General features: G+C 35.8%; 1 protein-coding gene across 2 annotated transcripts in view; it reads left to right on the top strand.

Moving 5' to 3' along the window:
* LOC150104295 (protein bicaudal C homolog 1-A-like) overlaps positions 1–20,345 on the top strand; it is a 321,235-nt gene that overhangs the window by 157,089 nt on the left and 143,801 nt on the right. For both annotated transcript variants that reach the window (XM_090396901.1, XM_090396900.1), the window contains exon 8: positions 13,173–13,406. In XM_090396901.1, the coding sequence (XP_090253027.1) occupies positions 13,173–13,406 (234 nt within the window). The remainder of the gene's footprint in view (positions 1–13,172; positions 13,407–20,345) is intronic.

Here is a 20,345-nt window from a genome sequence, read left to right as displayed (position 1 = left end):
CAAAAAACTACTGAACTTTGACACTCCCTTCAGTACACATGCTATGAGATATACCATTCGACTGCATGAACATTAATAAAAGAGCTTGTGTAGTCTATGCCATTTCCTTTAGCTGTAGCTAAATTTTCATTCATATGGAATTGGTAGAGTAAAAGGTCCAAGCTTACAACATGTTTGTGAATAGTTTGTTCATCATTTCCATACTTGTTTCCCAAGCAGCAGTGTCATCACTGCCTTAATAGAGAAGTTCTGATGTACCGGGAGTGTTCTGCCACAATGCAAAGGGCATTCGGGGAGACCATGAACTCTTAACCCCAATGATAATCATTGGCGTATTCTAGAGTAAGTGTTACAGGCAATCACTACAGTATCCTTAAGGGGCTGGGTGCCTTTTTGACATTATTCAGGTGGGCCAGCGTTTAACAGTAATGGATTACGTTGCACAATAGGAATACTGTGTACATGTGCTGGTCAATGCCTATGAAATCCATCCTTTCTCCATAATGTATTGGATGAAGTGTATTTTCATCTAAATGGTCTTGTAAACAGACAAACCTACTGGTTTCTTGAGACCTGAATTTATCCAAGAGAAACCGTTTCACAGCAAGACGGTCACTGCATGGTGTGCAGTTTCCTGCTATGGCATAATTGGCCCATACCTCATTGAAGAGGGTGGTGTAATCCTGACCTTGAATATCGAATGCTGCATCGAGAATGTGTTGGTTCTGTTCACCTGAGATTTGCAAAGAATGTGTCATGCAAAAAACATGCCATTTCATGCACAGGTATTCCAGCAGGATGGAGCAACCTATCACACAACACTTTGTTCTAAAACTTATTTATTGGAAACACTTACCCAAGAGGCTCATTCCAAAGTTCACAGAATTCCTCTATCCTTCATGTTCTCCTGATCTTGCATCACTTGAAGCCTTTGTTTGGGATATATTGAATGAATGAAGGTGGGTCATGGTGGAATATCAAACTTTAACTAAGGGACAAAATTGCACGATATGTCCAGTAGAAGTCCCAACCCTTGTTCTCCAAGATGACAGAGAACCTTTGCACGTGTTACGAAACATGTCTTGAAAGACAACGTGCCCATTTCAAGCACATAATCTACTATTGTTAATGTGCTTTATTTGACCAGGATTTCACTGATAGTTATGAATATACATATCATGTGTAAACCTCTTTGCTCCGTAAGATATATTGTTGTAGTTATTCATTTTTTTCCCCCTTGGGCCATACCGTATTTAGGTATATTGAAGATTATGAGATTGTTTCATCATCCCAATGTTAAGTTCTTTATCATACTGTTTTAACATATCTCATATGTTATCACATATATGAATAAGGACATTATTTCAATGCCTTTATTTGAAGTTTACTTACCATTTGCAACTGAAGAAAAAGCAGAATAAGATTTTCTTCCCCCTCTTTGGAATAAGTTATTTTTAAGTTTTCAGAGAATGACTCTCTCTTTCACACATACATGTGCATGTGCACACAGCTTTGATGGCTAAGAATTATAGTTTTTTTCCCTTGTTCACTCTGGGTATTATTCAACTTCCATGTGAAAGTTAAAGCGTGCTAAAAACTGAGTGAACAACAACAACAAAAAAAAAAAAAAAAAAAAAAGGTTAAGTAACCCACCCTTCCATTTCTCTTAATAATCCACTCCACTCAGCACATGCATCATTACAGATTATTTGTGCTGCTCATCTCAGTGGATGAGATTTTGCCATTCTTCACTTTCTGAATGATGCATGGCACACTTAGAATTACAAAGTCATTAGTTGAAATGACTTCATTTTGAATTCCATCCAGAATTCAAGGGACATTTTGACTTATCAACTGAGTTAGTCAGTATGATACTCAGTAGTAGTCCATCATTTCAAGAAGCTTGGTTTTCCTCAAACCCCCCCCCCCCATGCAAACACTAATACCAAACTTTATAGAGAAGACACTTAATTAATAGATGTAATTCACCATTTTGTAACCTAAAATAACTAGAAACCATTAATCTTCACTTGCTTGAGAAAGAGGCCTGGGACCAAATAATCCTTTGTGTTACAAAAAGATTTTTATTTTTTTATTATTATTATTTTTTTTTATTTTAATGTAGGATTAAGCAGATTTTAGATAGAAGGAATTTTTGCCTGGCAACAGGGAAAAAAAAAATCTGGTTTTTGTTCTTACAAACAACAACAACAAAAGAAATACTGTAATATTCAGATGACTAAAGCTTTAATATCTTCTATAACCAGTGCCTTATTTATTTAGCATATGACTCACACATGAAAAGTTACATTATATTAATTCTTAATATATATAGACATAGTAATATATATATGTACAATAATAAGACATAATACAATCATAAAAGAATCACTCGAGAATATGCTACAACTGTATGTCTAGGTTGATTATCCAGTCAACTGCACTTGGTGTAGCATGGATGAAGTCTGACAGGTTACCACTGTATGCACGTTGGGCACATTCTGCTGTAATATGATTAATTGTCTGGTGGGGTGATCCACAGTCGCACCTGGGTGAGGCAATCATTCCCCATTTGTAAAGGTGGTCTGCACATCTGCTATGATTGGTGCGGATTCGTTTAAGGGTAGACCAAGTTTTCCGAAGGCATCTGTGTTGGGTTCACTAATTCATGGAAGACCCCCTGTTGAAGTGTTACACCAGGACGCTTTCCACTTATCCTTCATGTTGAAATTTGTCTGAAAGATATTTTGCTGTTAATATTGGAGGATGCCTTGACTTTAGCCTGTTTATTTCTAGGGGTGGGATGTCTTCGTGGATTGGAAGATTTTGGATTTCCATGATTTTGCTGTATTCATTTTTGCTGATCTCCTCACTAATTTCAAGTGGGGTGAAGACACTGGTTATGAAAGATATTAAAGCTTTAGTCATCTGAGTATTACAATACTTCTTTTGTTGTTGTTTGTAAGAGCAAAAACCCAGTTTTAATTTATTACCAAGCAAAAATTCTTTCCATATCAAATCAAATCTGCTAACTTAGTCATGTATAAAAATAAAATATAAATAAATAAATAAAAAAATCCTTCTTCCTTCTGTAACCCAAAGGATTATAAATTTCACTGCTATTAAAACAAGTTTGTCTTACTACACAGAAGAAACATCCTACCTCTCCCTCCCTTCAAAATTTGATAATGTTCAGATTGCATCTCGAGATCAGTTTACCTTTCTTGAGCTGACTTGCATCCATCTTATCCTGTTATAAATATGTTACATCCATAGCCTCCTCAGCCTCTAAATAACTTGGTATTCTTTTTTCATTCAAAATTGCTTTTCTTCTTTCTCCTAATGCTTTCTAAATCCCAAATCTGACCAACCTTAGAATACTGTTCTTACATTTGGGGTGGTGCACCCAAAGTGTGTGAGGTTAATATTTAAATGCCCGATTGATAAACAAGGAAAAGGATAAATTGCTCACTCCTAATTATATCAGTTAAAAAAGGCAGCTTACTTGGCTGTAACATGCCATTATATTATATGTAATTTGTAAATGGGGAGGGGATTAATGCTGCTGTTCGTCAGAATTACATTTTAAATTTCCCCTCCTCTTCCCCTACACATCAGAAATTTGATGATGATTCAGTCCAAAATATTGTTCATGTTTCATTTAACTATGAATTGTGTCATTAATTTTTTCGAAAGAGTTTGCACCTTTAAAGCAGTGAGTTTTGTAATTCGGCTATTTGAATGAAAATCAGCTGTCTTGAATGTCATTAATTTCTTCAGGTTTCAGTGTATTCCATGTATAGATTGAAGGTGTAAGAGCACTGTTTGATATTTACAGAATCTATGTAGGATATTTTTAAATATTAGTTTTCATATTTCATTAATGTCATTTTCTTTTATGCTGTAATGATTTTTTTTTTTTTTTTTTTTTTTTTTTCCCCCAGGTTAAAAGGATATAGTATTGTGTTTCTTTGTGGGATTGACATAATGCTTTTTATTTCATTCTTGCCCACAAGACTTATAGTATATTAGTACTGTGGGTGGACTAATGGTCAGATAATATGGAAACCCTATACCAGAGACCAAACTTTTTTAAGCTACTTCAAGCCTCTAATAAGCAGAGTTGTGGTCTCATATCAAGCAATGTAACCATTTACCATCCTAAAGGTCATCATGCATATCAAGGATTTAGGCCTAACGTGGCCTGTTCTAGCCTTAGAAGTCATTGTTGAATCGTTTGAGGATGTCCTGGTTTTCTTTTTCCTAATGGCTTGTTTTGGTAATCTTTCTATTTTCATTCTTTGAACGTGTTCCATCCATTTATGTTTATATTTTTTAATTTCATCCTAAAGGTATTCAGAAATATACACATCTACAGTGCATATGAACCTACAGCCTATTTATCAGAGACTGGATATGTTGCTGTCCACTTGGTGAACCAGGCTGGCTCTTATTCATATTCAGAAAGCACTGTTATTGCATTCAAACATCAAACCTGAATAGCAGTTTTTCATAATAGACATTGATGATTAAAAGTAACTGTTTCAGTGCATGCTTTATTTTGCTAGAAGTATTAACTCAAAATGGTAATATTTTAGTTGCTTAATAGAACTTACTTTCTACAAATATCATGGTCCATAACTTCATTTGATTTTAGATATTACATATTAAATTCTTCAGTATAATAAATACCAGATTCTTTGGCAAGTTTCCTCCTTGTTTGTGTTTAAATTTGTATTTACATGCTTTGCTATTGCATATATTTTTATCCCCAGTTCTGTTACAGATAAGATTTTCTTGCATTATTATTTAGTTATTACAGAATCTTAATTTTAACTTAAGATTCTGTGATGATATTAATATATTATTATAAATACGTTTACCATACATCTCTTGAAAGTACATTGCCTGTGCTAATAACTATTAGTGTTAACCATGTGGAAAGGCTTATCTATACCGTTAAAATCCAATCAACAACTATTAGTGTTACCTTATAATACTATAGACTGTCTGTTATTGTCAAAGCACACTGAATTATCTGTACTCTGTTTTTACTTTCCTCTCAGCATTGAAGTATTCAACTTAATATTGAAGCACACTGAAATTAGACATGCTTTGTGATAGTTTGTCTGACCAAAACGTTTTACTGGATTGAGAGTTTAAAGTTGCCAGTTAGATGAAAATGTGAAAAGTTTATATTCACTGCTGTTGGTTATATGACATTTTTTAATGTATTATGCTATTGCTTCAATTTTTCTTCCAACATTATTACATATTGTTACATTTTATTTTCTATATATCAGACTTTATTGGTTATTATAGTAAATGTTTTATGTATTGTTGTGTCCCATTCTTGTTTGTTTATATATTTTCCTTTATACTTTCCTTTCCTTTATATATCTTATCCCTTTTCTTCATGTATCGTCACCTCCGTACTATAAATCTAAGCTCTTGCTCCTCTTAGTATCCTAAAACATTTATTTTTTAAAATAAATGTTTTAGGATATTTAGTTTATAAAGAAATTTAAAACAAGAAGCAAATTCCTAAATAAGTCTAGAAGTGAAATAATCATGCAGTTGTAACCTTGATCTCGTAACTTAACCTTTTTTTCTCCCCTCCCCCCACGCACCTAGGTTCGTACGTTATAACAAGTGGTGCATTGAATGGCAATCTCAGACAACTGAATATTTGATAAGCAAAAGTTTATTAAACTCATAAATACAATACAATACATTAAATACTAAAAACTCCACTACAATTCAATACTAAGATGATACAATGTTAATAAGACTAGCAAAATACAAAAAATGAAAATTTCATATTAGCACGTGGGATAATCTGTTATGCCTCCACAAAGGACTCTACACATACAAGATAAAGGGGCTTTCCTGTCAATGATTAAGTTGGATTAAATCTTTCAATCGTTTAAGTACAATAATATGCTATAATAACTCGATTAGACACAACTGGATTACACACATTAATTTACAAGAGTTATGTGGGCTTAGCAGTTCTGTTGCTACAATGAACACCACATTCAATCCTTTTGACCTTTCTCTGTTAAGTGTAAATTACATATACTAGTATCAATACAGACTATTGCTCATTCAGTAATGCTGATAAACTAATTCCCTCTTTCTCTATACTATTAAGTGAGCTCAAGTTCTAGTTCAACTCTCATTCAAGTCCTTCAATTGCTTACTAATACAAACTACAATTACAACCGTATTAATTTAACAGAATTAACATAAAATCTTTCACAATACCGTTTGATGAAGCACTTCTACTAGATGCTACTTGTCTGCGATTCCTGAAGAATCGCAGTACCCCAGATATAACCCACTCCTGTAGTGGGTCATATCTGGGGTACTTCGAATCATGAGGGCCTTCTCTGTTGCAGTATATCAGGCTTCTTCTAAGGAAACACGATTTATCTGCTGTTCTGCAGTCATCAGATTCTCCATGAGGATATCCACAATTTCCACGGATAGTCTCCTTCCTTTAGACCAGGGTTGGCTTAGTATGCGGTAAATACCTTTCTTCCCGACCATGTGGCGTCCTCCTTTGTTCTCGATGGTAGAAAACCGGACCTAAATCCCACTTACTAATATTCCATGTCGTGGTGGAAGGAGGAGACTCCTGACCGTCACTCAGGAAACTGCATAAGGTAACCTCCAAACAAAAACTGGCAAAAGACCTCGTGTGTGTGTGTGTGGGGGGGGGTTCCTAACCCTTTTATATTATGACCCTACTGGCACCTTCTGCAATTAATTTTCTTCCCCACCCCACCCCCGACATTAGGATACGTTTATCCTAACCTGTTAGGGTGGCGTCTTCCTGCTGTACTTTCCATCTTTGGTGGGCTGTGTGCACACGACTGACCCGTGGCAGTGTCTAAATCGGGAACCGTGAACTTAGGCTTTACTTCAGTTCTAGGTAACCCTATGAGTCAGCTTTATCAAACTATCAGCTCACCTATTTTTTCTAAGAATTAGCATAACTTACAATCGCTTGTTTCAAGTGTATAACAAGCAAGCCCTTTACATGCATAATTCTTATAACCCTAATGTAAATTAATTATCTTATTTTTCTAATATTATACAATCAGTGTTCTTATACAAGTTAACAATTATTCTTTTCAATATATTTATTTAATTTTATACTTAGATGCAAGCATGATTTTCTTATTAAGGTTTCTACTTGTTTAATTGTGATCAAGTAAATTCTCTTATGAAGTTTACAAAGATCACAAAATTTAACAGTATGTCTTATTTTTTTCTTTTTTTCCCCTTTTTATTGTAATTTTAGATATTTGTTATTATATTAAATTTTTTAGTATTAATAGATATGCAGTATATTAAGTTTTTCCTGCTTATTTACGAGGGTGGCTTGAAAAGTTCTCAGCCTCAACCATAGATGGCAACACTATCAGCAAGATTTTTTTTCTAAGTTGGTACAGTCTGTCATAAACATCCATGTGAAATTGCAAGTCATTATGCAAGATTTTTTTTTCTTGGTTTGTACATCTGTTATAAACATCCATGTGAAATTGCAAGTCATTCTATCAAGTAGTTTGTTTTATACAGCTGTCTGAAGCAAAAGTGTTGTCTGTATCCCTTGAAATGAATAAAATTGAGTATCATGCGGTCATAAAATCTTTGTAAAAGAAGGTTTAATGCCAAAAGAAATTCGTTCAAAGTTGATAAAAGTTTATGGGCACTCTTCTCCTTCATCTTCAACAATTAAGAAATGGGCTGCGGAGTTTAAACGTGGCCCAGTCTTGAAGATGATCCACGTGAAGGACGTCCAAAAAAGTGTAACAACACCAGAAATCATTGATCCAGTGCATGATACAGTATTCGATAACCAGCGAGTCAAAGTGTGTGAAATTGCTGAGACTATAGGCATTTCAAAAGAATGTGTAGGATATATTTTGCATGAAGAATTGCATATGAAAAAGCTTTGTGCAAGATGGGTGCCATGCTTGCTCATAACAGATCAAAAACACACTCGCATGAAATCTCTGAATAGTGCTTGGAGCATTTTAACAAGAATAAAACTGATTTTGTGTGTTGATTTATTACTATGGATGAAAATTGGACACCAGAATCAAAACAGTGGACAGAAGCCAGTTCAGCGCCAAAGAAGACAAAGTCGGTTCCATCAGCAGGAAAGGTCATGGCATTGGTGTTTTGGGATGCTAAAGGCATTTTGTTTATTAATTATCTTGAAAAGGGTAAAACAATAAGTGGGGAATATTATTCCGATCTTTTAACCAGACTAGACGAAAAAATTCGTGAGAAAAGACCCGGTTTGCAGAAGAAAAAAAAATCGTCTTTCATCAGGCAATACACCTGCCCACAAAGGTGCTTTGGCAATGGGATCTGCACTATGAATTGTTGGAACATCCACCCTATTCCCCAGATTTGGCTCCCTCTGACTTCTGTCTAAAAATAATATATATATATTATTTTTACATAGTTCAGAAATCCTGCTCTAGAGACCAAGCATGGAACTTTTCAAGCTACTTCAGGCCTCTAGTAAGTGGGACAATGGGCTCACATTAAGTGACAAAATTCATTTCCAATCTAAAGGCAATCACAAATATCCATTCTTAAAGTAGGATTTGAACCAGCAGCCTTTGGTTGGCGAGTGGATATACTATCCACTTGGTTTATCAGGCCAGCAATCATTTGAATTGATACTGTTAGTGATAACTGTTCATCCAGCTCAGAGTTTATTAGCTGCTTGTTTCATTTAAATCTTTCATTGCTTTATTTTAAATGTTCTTCTTCTTCCCAAATTTAATCCAAAACGAAATCTTGAATTTCATTCTGGATGATTCTGCATTCTGATTGATAGGAATATATGAAAGTTATAACTTTCAGATCTTTTCGTTTTGGTTTGTTTTACTGAAAGTTTAGCATTTTAAAGGTTATTTTAGTGTTCTTACATGTGTAGATGACTAGTTAATTTTTTTTCAAAACTTTAAAATTATTTTATCCAAAATAAGCATGTTTATTTTCATCATGTACTGTACTGATAAAGCATTGTTTCTTTTTGGTGATGGTTCAAGAATAAACTTCTACAAGTTTAATATTTTAAATAAATATTCATGTTTAGTTAAGCAGTTAATAGTGTAATTAAAGCAAATCTCCTACCCTTGTAACCATCTCTCATGGAAGTGGGAAGATTTTTTCTTCTGTAACTTTTTTACTCTCCATTCCTGGAAATTCTATGTAATTTTTAGTTTCCTCAGATGTAATTACAATCAATTGCAACCATATCTTCAAGACTTTGAGGAGTTCCCAATTAGCCTTTGCCATAATATTGCATGTAGTATTATCCCTATTATAGAAAATTTCTGTATTTATACCAAGTTGATTTCTGTAAATTTATTTTCTTTCATATGTTTATATGAAATATGTTTAAGAATTTCCTAAAAGCAACCAATTTAAAAACAAGTCACAGTACTCTTTTAAGCTACTATTTCAGGTCTCCAGTAAGTAGGGTGGTGGTCTTACACTAGAATATGAACATATAGAATTCATAACCATCCATGATGCAGTGGAAATCAAGTTTGTAGAATGTTTCATTTGAGAGTGAAGATGCTAACCATTTTGCCTGTGAGGCCAGTGAATAATATCATTTCTTTACTCCAATAAATTTTATCCATTTGTTCACTGGGCATCCACAGATGCCATATGGTCATTCCGATGCTCAGTGATATGCCACACCAGGCCTCTCCATAGTCCTGTTGTATGTTTTTCTGGCAGCTTCAATTCTCTGAAGATCAGTCACTCCACACACACACACCATCCATCTCATTGATGGTCTACCCCTTCCTCTTTTTCCTGGAACTTTATATGTTCTATTACTGTTCTGAGAAGTCCTCCTTCCATCCTTTCAATGTGTCCAAAATATTTTAACTTTCTTCTGTCAATATCCTTAAGGAGCCTTAAAGTTCTACTGATCTTGACTAACACTCATTCATTTGTACACTTTTTAGTATATGATATCCTCAACAACCTTCTGTAACACCACATCTCAAAAGCAGCTATTCTTTTCCTATCTGACTTCTTTAGGTTCCAAGTCTCACATCCATAAGTTGCTGTTCAAAAAACTGCATCCAAAATCCTCAACTTTGTTCCCATGGAGATAGATCCATCCTTCCAGATTTTAGACAAGTCTCTGACTGTTGTTTTAGCCATTTGTAATCTTCTTCTGATGTCTTCTGAACAGCAATTCTTCACATTAATAATGGATCCCAGGTACTCAAACTTGCAAACTTCCTCAATTCTTTCTTTATTAAGGTACACTTATTTCTCAAGAGCTTCCTGCTTGTATTTCCTTTGAGAATCATAATCTTTGTATTCCTAGGTTCGAGTTGAAGTCCTCTGTTATTTACTAATCTTGTTAACTTTATAAAGAATTTGTCCTAGTTCTTTCTTGTCATTACAGAGGAGTACAGTATCATCAGCATAACCTTAGATTACTGATCAATCTACCTCCTATCCTAATTCTTGTCTTGAGTTTATCCAGTGCTTCACACATGATGTCCTCCGCATATATACTAAACAAATGAAGAGAAAGTAAACACCCTTGCCTAACTCCTTTTCCATCCTGAAGCCAATCGGTCGATCCAACACTTGTTCTTACTGTGGCTTTTTGCTCCCTGTACAAGTTGGGTATCAACCTAATAGTGTGTTGAGGAAACCCATTCTTTTCATTACTTCCCACAGTTTCACATGCTGTACAGAGTCAAAAACTTTAGAGTAGTCTAAGAAACACATTACCAGAGGAAGTCTGAATTCTCTATATTTTTCTATGATCTGTCTAAGGCAAAGGATCTGATCTCTGGTGTCCTTACTTTTCCTAAAACCTGCTTGTTCCTTGGGCATATCTGCCTCAACTTTGGCCTCAATCCTATTTAGCATGATCTTCAATAAAATTTTGCTTGCATGAGATATTAAACTAATAGTTCTATAGTTCTTGCAAGCTTTCATATCTCCCTTCTTATGTAGTGTTCCTTGTAATCATATCTTGTAATCAATTCCTTGTAACGTATCCTTGTAATCAATCTATGAAACACTTTTATCCCCGATCCCCTGTGGCCTTAATTAACTCTACTGGGATTCCATCTGCACCTAAGACCTTATTGCTGTTAAGCTGCTTAACTGCTCTTTCAACTTCATGCCTAAGTGTGGAGGAGGTTCCAAATCGGGATTTTCCTGTTGAGAGGGTTCCTCCAAATTTTCTTTATCAAAAAAATCCATCCATTTCCAATTCTTCTGTTAGTAATGCTCCATTCCTGTCTTTGATAACATTCAGTTTGGGCTTAAACTTGTGCTTTAGATCATGAACTAAATTAAACATCCTTTTATAATTGTGCCTCCTCGTCTGTAATAAATCTCTTCACATTTATTAGTATAGAACTTTTTCTTGTCCTGCTTGATGGTTCTTCTGACTTCTCTATGTAATCTCTTATATTCTTCAATCCCCGTGTGTCTTTGTTTTTCCAACTGCTTTCTTTTGATTAGTTCCCATGTTGAATCTGATACCCATGGGTCTCTTGGTCTTCTTATTGTGATGAAATACTTCTTGGCTTTATCCTATATTATCACCTTGACTCCTTCCCAAAGTATTTCTGGTGAGTTCTCCTCATTGGTCTTCAAAACCTCATCCAACTGAGTTGATGTTTTTTCTGTGAATCCGCTGGGAATTACTCTAACATCCAATCTAGTGAGAGGGATATGCCTGACTTGGAAGTTTTTGGAGCGTTAGTCTTATTTTGGCTCTCACTAGCTGAAGGTCTGTACCACAATCTGCTCCAGGACAAGTATGCACATCAGAGATGCTTGTCTTCCACTGCTAGAGAGCCAGAATGTAATCAGTCTGGTGCCTTGCCTTATCAGTGTTAGATATCCAAGTATAAGTCCATGGTGGATATTTCTGGAAGCAGGTTTTGGTAATAACAATTCCGTTAGCATGGGCAAATGCCAACAGTCTTTCACCACAGGTGTTATGTTCACCCAGACCAAACATGCCACACTCCAGCCTAACTCTTATGCTCTTTTCCACTTTTACATTGAAGTCCCGTAAGATATCAAGTATTTCTTGACTTTTTACTGCTTACCAAGGAAAGTATTACTTTCCTTGGTAAGCAGTCCAAGACAGTCTGTAAGTTTTCATAGAATTCATTACTCTTTTCTTCAGGCCTATCCATGTATGTGGGGCATAAACTATCATGATTGATACATTGGTAGGCTGAGCCTTAAGTCTAATAGAGAAAGTATCCTATCATTCACAGGATTATAACCAAGAAGGTTTCTTTCCTGAGCTGTCTTCATTATCACAGCTGCTCCCACGATGCTTTGTCATTACCTGAGTAAACAACTAGCTTACTATCCTGTATTTTGAAGTGACCTTCTCCATTCCATCTGGCATCTGTAATTCCCAGATTTCAATTTTATACCTATCCATCTCTTTAAGACAATCTCAAGAGTGCCCATCTGTAGACCACAAACATTCCATGTGCCTAAGTAAAATTCCCTTCTAAGATTAATCCTATACCTTCTGTGTTGCTCATTCATAATATCACTGACTTTTGTTGGAGACTGTAATATATTTCTCAAACAGGACCCTCTGCCTAAGCCCTGAACGTGGCTCTGATTATTCTGCTCAACAACCGATGCAGCATGAGATGTATTATAAGGCACAACCGATGCAGCATGAGATGTATTATAAGGCACAACCGATGCAGCATGAGATGTATTATAAGGCACAACCATATTAGCATTTTGGAGTGAAGTCACTATGAGAAGAAAGTGGTATGGTTGCAGAGGCCCTTTCCACATAACATGAGATGAAATAGCAAAATAGGAAAGATTCACACCTAGCCCTCAAATACTCTAATAGCATTGGGGGGAAAGAGCAAGGAAAGATGAAAAGGAGAGGGACCAGTCTACAGATTATATGACAGATGTATATTACTAGTAAGGCATGGTCTACCTCAGTTTTGTCAAGATATTTTTCAGGTACCTCAGTTTTGCCAAGTCCATACTCACTAAAGTGACCCCTTGAGGATAGTAAATTTTATAGCATGATTATTTTAATTTGAAGGAAAATTGTTACTTTTATCGTAATTTTTTTTTTTTCTAAATAATTCTAGACCACTTTACCAGTAAGCACAAGTATTGAAATTTCACCTCAGCATCATTCTTTTGTTATGGGCAGAGCAAGTGTAAATGTTCACATGATAATGCAACAGACTTCTACCACTATAACTTTTCCTGGCACATCTACTGTATCTTCTAATTTGCTTGAAGCACATAATCAGAGAAAATCAACTATTATGATATCTGGACATATTGATAATGTTTATCTTGCATGGCAAGAACTTATGGTAAGTATTATTAATTTTATGTAATTATTTAATTGTAATATTATACTTTTTTCATTAAACAGTATTAATTTTTCACTTGTATACTAAATATAGATGATCCTTGCATAACACAGCACTTAGGTTCCTGTAAAATCCTCTGTAGTGCAATCCTTTCCTTTAGTGTTACACGGCGATCAGTTCATTTTACACAAATTATGGACTTTACAACCGTGTTATAAATAACTATTTTAATTTCCCGACGTTTCGATCTTCATATTACGGTCGTCATCATCTGGAGTATACACACATATACAGGGTGTTCGGGATAAATTTGACAGTTTCGTAAGGAAAAAGAAAATCTTCTTTGTATCTATTAAATTTAATGAATTGACAAAAAAACATTACAGGCAGAGTTAATTACAATACTATCAACAAGATTTACTCAAAATAACCACCATTAGCATCGATCACAGCTTCAATTCTGCTTTGGAACCTCGAACAAGCTGATGCTACAGTCTCCCTGGGAAGGGCCGCAAAAACTGTTTTAATTTTATCCATTAACTGGGCTTTTGTATTACTGGAAGTGCGATTGGTGTCTTTTTCAACTGCGCCCCATACAAAATAATCCATGGGGTTAAGGTCTGGGGAGTTTGGAGGACAAACATTTGGACTGGTGAAGTCGTAGAAATTTTCAGACAACCATTTTTGACTTTTCCCAGAGGTGTGGCAAGGGGCCGAATCCTGCTGCCATACATACGGCCTACCATTGGCTACCCTTGTTATCCAGGGCTTGACTACAGTTAGCAACTCCACGAACAAAGCCCGAATTCCAATGCCAGGGTTCTTCAACACCTGTTCCTGCAGATTTGCGAGGAATTCTGCTGTACGAACGCAATCAGATCGTCTGCTAGGGATCTTTCTTCTTGCTACATCCTCGTAGTCACCATTGCAAGTCTCTAGTTCATGCCTGATTGTTTTTACTGTATTCAGGGAGCATTGGGCAGCAGTCGTAATATCCTTATTTTGATGGCGGGCACTAATCATCATGAAACAAGTTATTCTCTTCCATGATTCAGGTGGGTTCCAGCTATCCATCCTTTCTGACATCTTGTATATGAATGAAGAAGGGTCCAAACTTTTAAATGAAGAGAAGTGTGTGTTAATACATGTAACTTACGGAAAAATATAATTAATTATAAATATGTCAAATTTATCCCGAACACCCTGTATATAGAGACAAGCTAAATTATATTTCACATAGTATGCTGAAGAGACTATTATTAGACACCTCCAGGGAGTCCCAAAGACACATTGAGGGAAGGCACCTACTCTACAACTCTCCATCTCCACCCCTCAACCGCATCATCTACACCAATGCCATCTACTGTCCACCACTAGATTTTCACAAACATCCATGCCCACGCCAGGATTTGAACCCTCAGCCTTTTGGCTGGAGAGCAGATACGCTAACCATTTGGCCAACAAGGCTGGCAACCACACAACGATTTGATCAACAGTTATTCTACTGGCCTGACCTTTAGTGAAAATAAAATAAAATTGCAATAAATAAATGAAATAAAATAAATTAACTACATCAAAGCTATATTCTATTTAAGACAACATCGAAGAAGCAATCTTTCATATAGGTAGTATCTATATGAAAGAATGTTTCTCTGATGTCTTAAATAGAATATAGTTTTGATGTAGTTAATTTATTTTATTTTATTTATTTATTGCAATTTTCACTAGAGGTCAGACCAGTAGAATAACCGTTGATCAAATCATTGTCTTCAGCATGCTATGTGAAGTGTAATTTAGCTTGTGTGTGTGTGTGTGTGTATGTATATAATCCAGATGATGACCTTAATATGAAGGTTGAAACATCAGGAAATTAAAATAGTTATTTATAAAACGGTTGTAGAGTCCATAATTTGTATAAAATGAACTCTGTAGTGCAAAATTGTGTTACGTGAACACATTTCAAAAGCCAACAAAAATACTGCATTTTATTTTTATAACTATTGAAAAAACTTAATATTTATTAAAAATAATAATTTGTAATTTAGAAACCATTCTTTAAATAAATTGGCAGTTACCCAAGCTTTTTCATTTCCTTACCAGTATACCAGCAATGTATTTTTATTTACACCTTTCATTGCCTAAGGGTTAAGAGAATCTGTAAATTAGCTTAGGTTTCATCACATAATATTCTGATACATTACTGTAAGTAAGTTAAGTTACATTACAACTGTGCCTTAAACTAATTCAATGTGTCTGCATTCACAACACACTCAGGCAATGCATTCCACTCACCAACCACTCTCCATGTAAAGAACCTGCATCTCACTCCTCTGCTTACATCCTCCTTATAAAGTTTCCAGGGATGGCCTCTTGTTCTATCCCGCTCCCATTCTATAAAAAATCTCTTTCAAGTTAAGGGGATAATAAATCTCATCATCATCATCAAATTCCTACCATGTACCCTCAAGGGGTGTACAGGATATGACAGTACTACATGAAAAAATTACATCATTACTAACTTCCTATCTACAATTTTCCTCCAAATCAGTCTGTTACTTGTCAAGACTCCAACATTATCAGATCTTATATTTCTATCGTCTAAGGCACTTTGTACCACATCAATCCACCTATATCTTGGTCTTCCTCTGGGTCGTTTTCCTGCCAACCTGGCAGGGAACACTTGTTTTGCTAATCTTTCCTCTCCCATTCTATTTAAGTGACCATACCACCTGAGATTAGCTCTGCTAACGCATTCCTGGATGCTGAAAATGTCAAGTTCTTTCCTAATATCCTCATTTTTAATATGATATTGCCATTGATGCCATCTGTTCACGCCTCTAGTCTTCCTGAGGACTCTCATATCTGCGGTCTCTAGTCTTTGGTCAAGTGTTTTACTTCTGACCCAGCTCTCAGATCCATAAGTTAAAACTGGTTTGAACTGTCTTGTATACAGCTAATTTAGTGTTCCAACTAATTTCTCTCTTATTCCATATGAATTTATTCAATTGACTTCCCACCATACCAGCTTTGCTGATTCTGTTGTCTATTTCTATATTTAATTTACCATCTTCACTAAAAATCGTGCCTAAGTAGCTGAAATGTTTTACTTGTTCCACAGGTTCTCCATTCACAACACAGTTGACATTTTCAATGATTCTGCCTATTTTCATTGTCTTTGTCTTTTTATTGCTGACCTTCATACCATATCTATTACAACAGTTATTCAATTCAGTCAGGGAATCTTGCAGACTTGTAGCGGATTTATTTAGAAGTATAACATCATCAGCATAAAGCAAAGAGCTGACATTAACATCCCCAATTTTGATATCAGGTTTAATACCACTTTCCTTCATAATGTGATCCATATAGATAATGAATAACAGAGGGGATAATGTATATCCTTGTCTCACACCACATTTAACAGTAAATCATCTTCCTGTACTTCAATTCTAACTGCTGACTTACAACTAAAATAAAGACTAAGTATTGCTTGATATAATGCCCCATTGACACCATATAACTGCAGCGTATTGAATAGCTTCTCTCTTGGCACCTTGTCATATGCCTTTTCCAAATCGACAAAACTTAAATACAGATCTTTGTTATATTCCCATGCTTTCTCGACTATTTGTCGTAAAGTGAAGATTTGATCCTGACAGCCTCTATTTGGCCTGAATCCAGCTTGTTCTTCACCAAGCTTTTCTTCCACAATTCTTCTCAACCGTTTCTCAAGTATACTTGCATAGATCTTGCCAGGAACACTCAGTAGGGAAATACCTCTGTAATTCTCACATTCAGTTTTATTTCCCTTTTTATATATGGGTACTATGAGAGCTCTACTCCAATCATCGGGAATTCGTCCCTCTCTCCAGGCTTTCTGAACTATGCAGTGCAGCCACTGTAAGACTTTTATACCACCATACTTCAGCATTTCTGGTCGAATATCATCTACTCCTGCTGCCTTTCCACATTTCAAGCCTTTGATGGCTTTTTCTACTTCAAGTATGGATATGTATTCCTGACTGCATGCCTGGTCAGTGTTTTTTATCACTGTGCTGTCATCACTGCTTGTTTCATTTAGCAGTTTTTCAAAGTAATTACTCCATACTTCAAGGATATCTTTTTCTTCCGTTTTCATGTCACCTTTATCATCTCTAACTCCTTTTACAGCACTCTTTCCTCCATTCCTAAGCTTCTTCAACAACCTCCAGAATATTTTGCCACCTTCTTGATATTTATTTTCTATATTCTTGCCAAAGTCCTCCCATGACTTGTTTAGCTAGTTTTACGCAGTGTTTAGCATTCTTGCATTTGTCTCTATATTCTCTAAGAGCACAAGCTGACTTATTTGACAGGAACTTTTGATATGCTTTCTTCTTTTCCTTCACTGCCTCTTTAACTTCCTGTGTCCACCAGGGAGTTCTGATTTTTTTATCCTTGCACACAACCTCACCACATGCCTCTCTGGCAGAATCAATCAATGTTTTCTTCAGAGTTTGCCACTGAATCTCCAAGGCTTGATTCCTGTTCTCAAACTCTTTCATTTTCTTTTCAATAATCTTTCTGTATTTTAGTCTACACTTCACATCTGAGAGCTGCTCAACTAATAAATCTCTCATTATTTTAAAGTCAGATTCGAAACTCAGAGATCGAAATCTAAGAGTTTCATGCCGAAGAACTTGACTCCTTAACTTAATTTATGCTGCCTGAAAAAAATAGCCTCTTGGCTCTTTATCGTAGTAATAATATATGGGTGCACCGTTCTGGCAATTCGTATAGTATGTAAGTTCGTTTCACTTAAAACTTTGGTATTATCCAGGTCTACCTACTCACTGATGAGACCTCAATAAAGGTCGAAACCGATCTGGATAGTGACCTTTCCTCATAATGTAAAACAGTAATACATCTCCTAGGAGCTGTGTTTTACATTAAGAGAAAATATTAAGGATAGTGATGGAGCTTGCTGCACCTTTGCTCCGAGTTGCCCTAATGTTGTACTACCCAGGTGTTGACTTACGCTTGGACTCGCCGATAGCTCTTTGGCATGAAACTCTTAGATTTCGATCTCCGAGTTTCATATCCAACTTTAAAATAATGAGGGATTTATTATCCCCTTAACTTAATTTACTCCGCCAGAAAAAAATAGCCTCTTGGCTCTTTATGGCTCTTTATCATAAAAATCTCTTTCATCAACCTGATAACAACTCCTTACTAGCTTATATGTCTCAATGATATTCTTTGACCTCCTCCTATTCATTAGGTTTTGCAATTAAAATTCTCTGAATCTGTCCTCATACTCCACATTCCAAAGACCACTGACAACCTTTGTGAATCTTCTGGACCCTTTCTAATCACTATCCTAGTCACCATGAAAACCTGGCAACCAACTCTGTGCACATTAATCCATATGAGGCCTGATCAAGGCCGTATATAATGGCATCATAATCTCTTCACTTTTGCCTGTAAAGATCCTTTGCATCATTGCCATTATCCAATGTGATATCTTGAACTTGTGCAGTGTGGTCCTTGAATTTCGGGTCCTTGTCCACCATCACTCCCAGATCTCTAATCTCCTCCACCTCCTTTAAAGTTTCCCTACCAAGTGTATACTTTACATCCCATCGTTGCTTACCAAATTTCAAAACCTTACACTTTGCAACATTGAATTGACAGTTTCACTTATCTGCCCATTCATGCAGTCTTTTCAAGTCCTCCTGTGAGGCCATAATATTTGCTTGATTCTGCATTGCTCTCTATAGTTTTGCATCATCTGCGAACAGCTGAATATCACTAGTTAAACCCATCCCAATATCACCAATATACAAATTGAATAACAGTGGTCCCAAAACTAACCCCCTGCAACACACCATTAGTGACCTTCCTCTTTCAGAATACTGCATCCCCATATACGACTTTCTGATACCTATTTGACAGCCTGTCAGCGATCCAACTCAGAAGTCTGTTATCCAGTCCCATCCATTTCAGTTTATTTAACAGCATGTCATTTGGCAGTCTATCAAAAGATTTTGCAAAATCTAGGTATACCACTGTATATGCATTCCTCTTGTCCAAGACATTTGTCACCTTATTATAGTACATAAGTAAGTTAGTAAAACAATTCCCTTTAACAAACCCATGCTGTGATAACCACAAGAAGAGAATACTACTGTTATCAACCCATTTCTGTATCCTATTTCTCACCAATCTATCTAGTACCTCAACCACAACTCCAGATATGCAGATTGGCCTATAATTTGTATTTACTGCCTTATCACCACCTTTATGCAATGGAACAATTTTACCTTCTTTCCATTCCCTTGGAACTTGTGCTGTTGCTAGACTTATTAAACATGCATGCCGGTGCTACTGCCAGTTTCCTGGAACATTCCCTTAAGATGTGGTGATATTCTATCAATCATCATCAAATCCTATCACCTTATTAACATAAACGTTATTTATTTCCTCAAATACCTTCTGCTCACTCACAATTAAGCCATCCTCTCCTATATCCTCTTCACTTAAGTTCCTTATGATTTCATGCTGATTAGGATGAAACGCCCTTATCAATTAATCATTGAACACCTCAACAATGTCTTCTGCAGCAGTTATCAATAATTCTATCATTTTCATCTATTAACATCTTATCATAATCATTCTTCCTTCTACTTGCCACATATCTAAAAAAAAAAAAAAAACTTTCCCGATTTGCTAATTTCTGATCATATTGCACATTTGTTCTTACTGAGTCACTCTCCTGGCTTGTTCTTTATTCTCTTCATGTAACTGATTATTACCATTATTCATCTTGTATTGCTTTCAAAATTCCTTCTTCCAGATTCATGCTTATGCCCCTCATTCATCCATTTTACACCTACCTTAGACTTTTGACCTTCGGAATGCATTCACTAATTGATGCTGTTATGCATTTCTTTGTCAGTT

The sequence above is a fragment of the Typopeltis vanoorti genome, chromosome 8 (genome assembly GCF_054136105.1).
Source record: "Typopeltis vanoorti isolate ZY-2024b chromosome 8, IOZ_Tvanoo_1.0, whole genome shotgun sequence".
In the NCBI taxonomy this organism is placed as follows: domain Eukaryota; kingdom Metazoa; phylum Arthropoda; class Arachnida; order Uropygi; family Thelyphonidae; genus Typopeltis; species Typopeltis vanoorti.
Note: the sequence above shows the minus strand (reverse complement) of the source record. Positions and strands in the feature narration are given on the sequence as shown.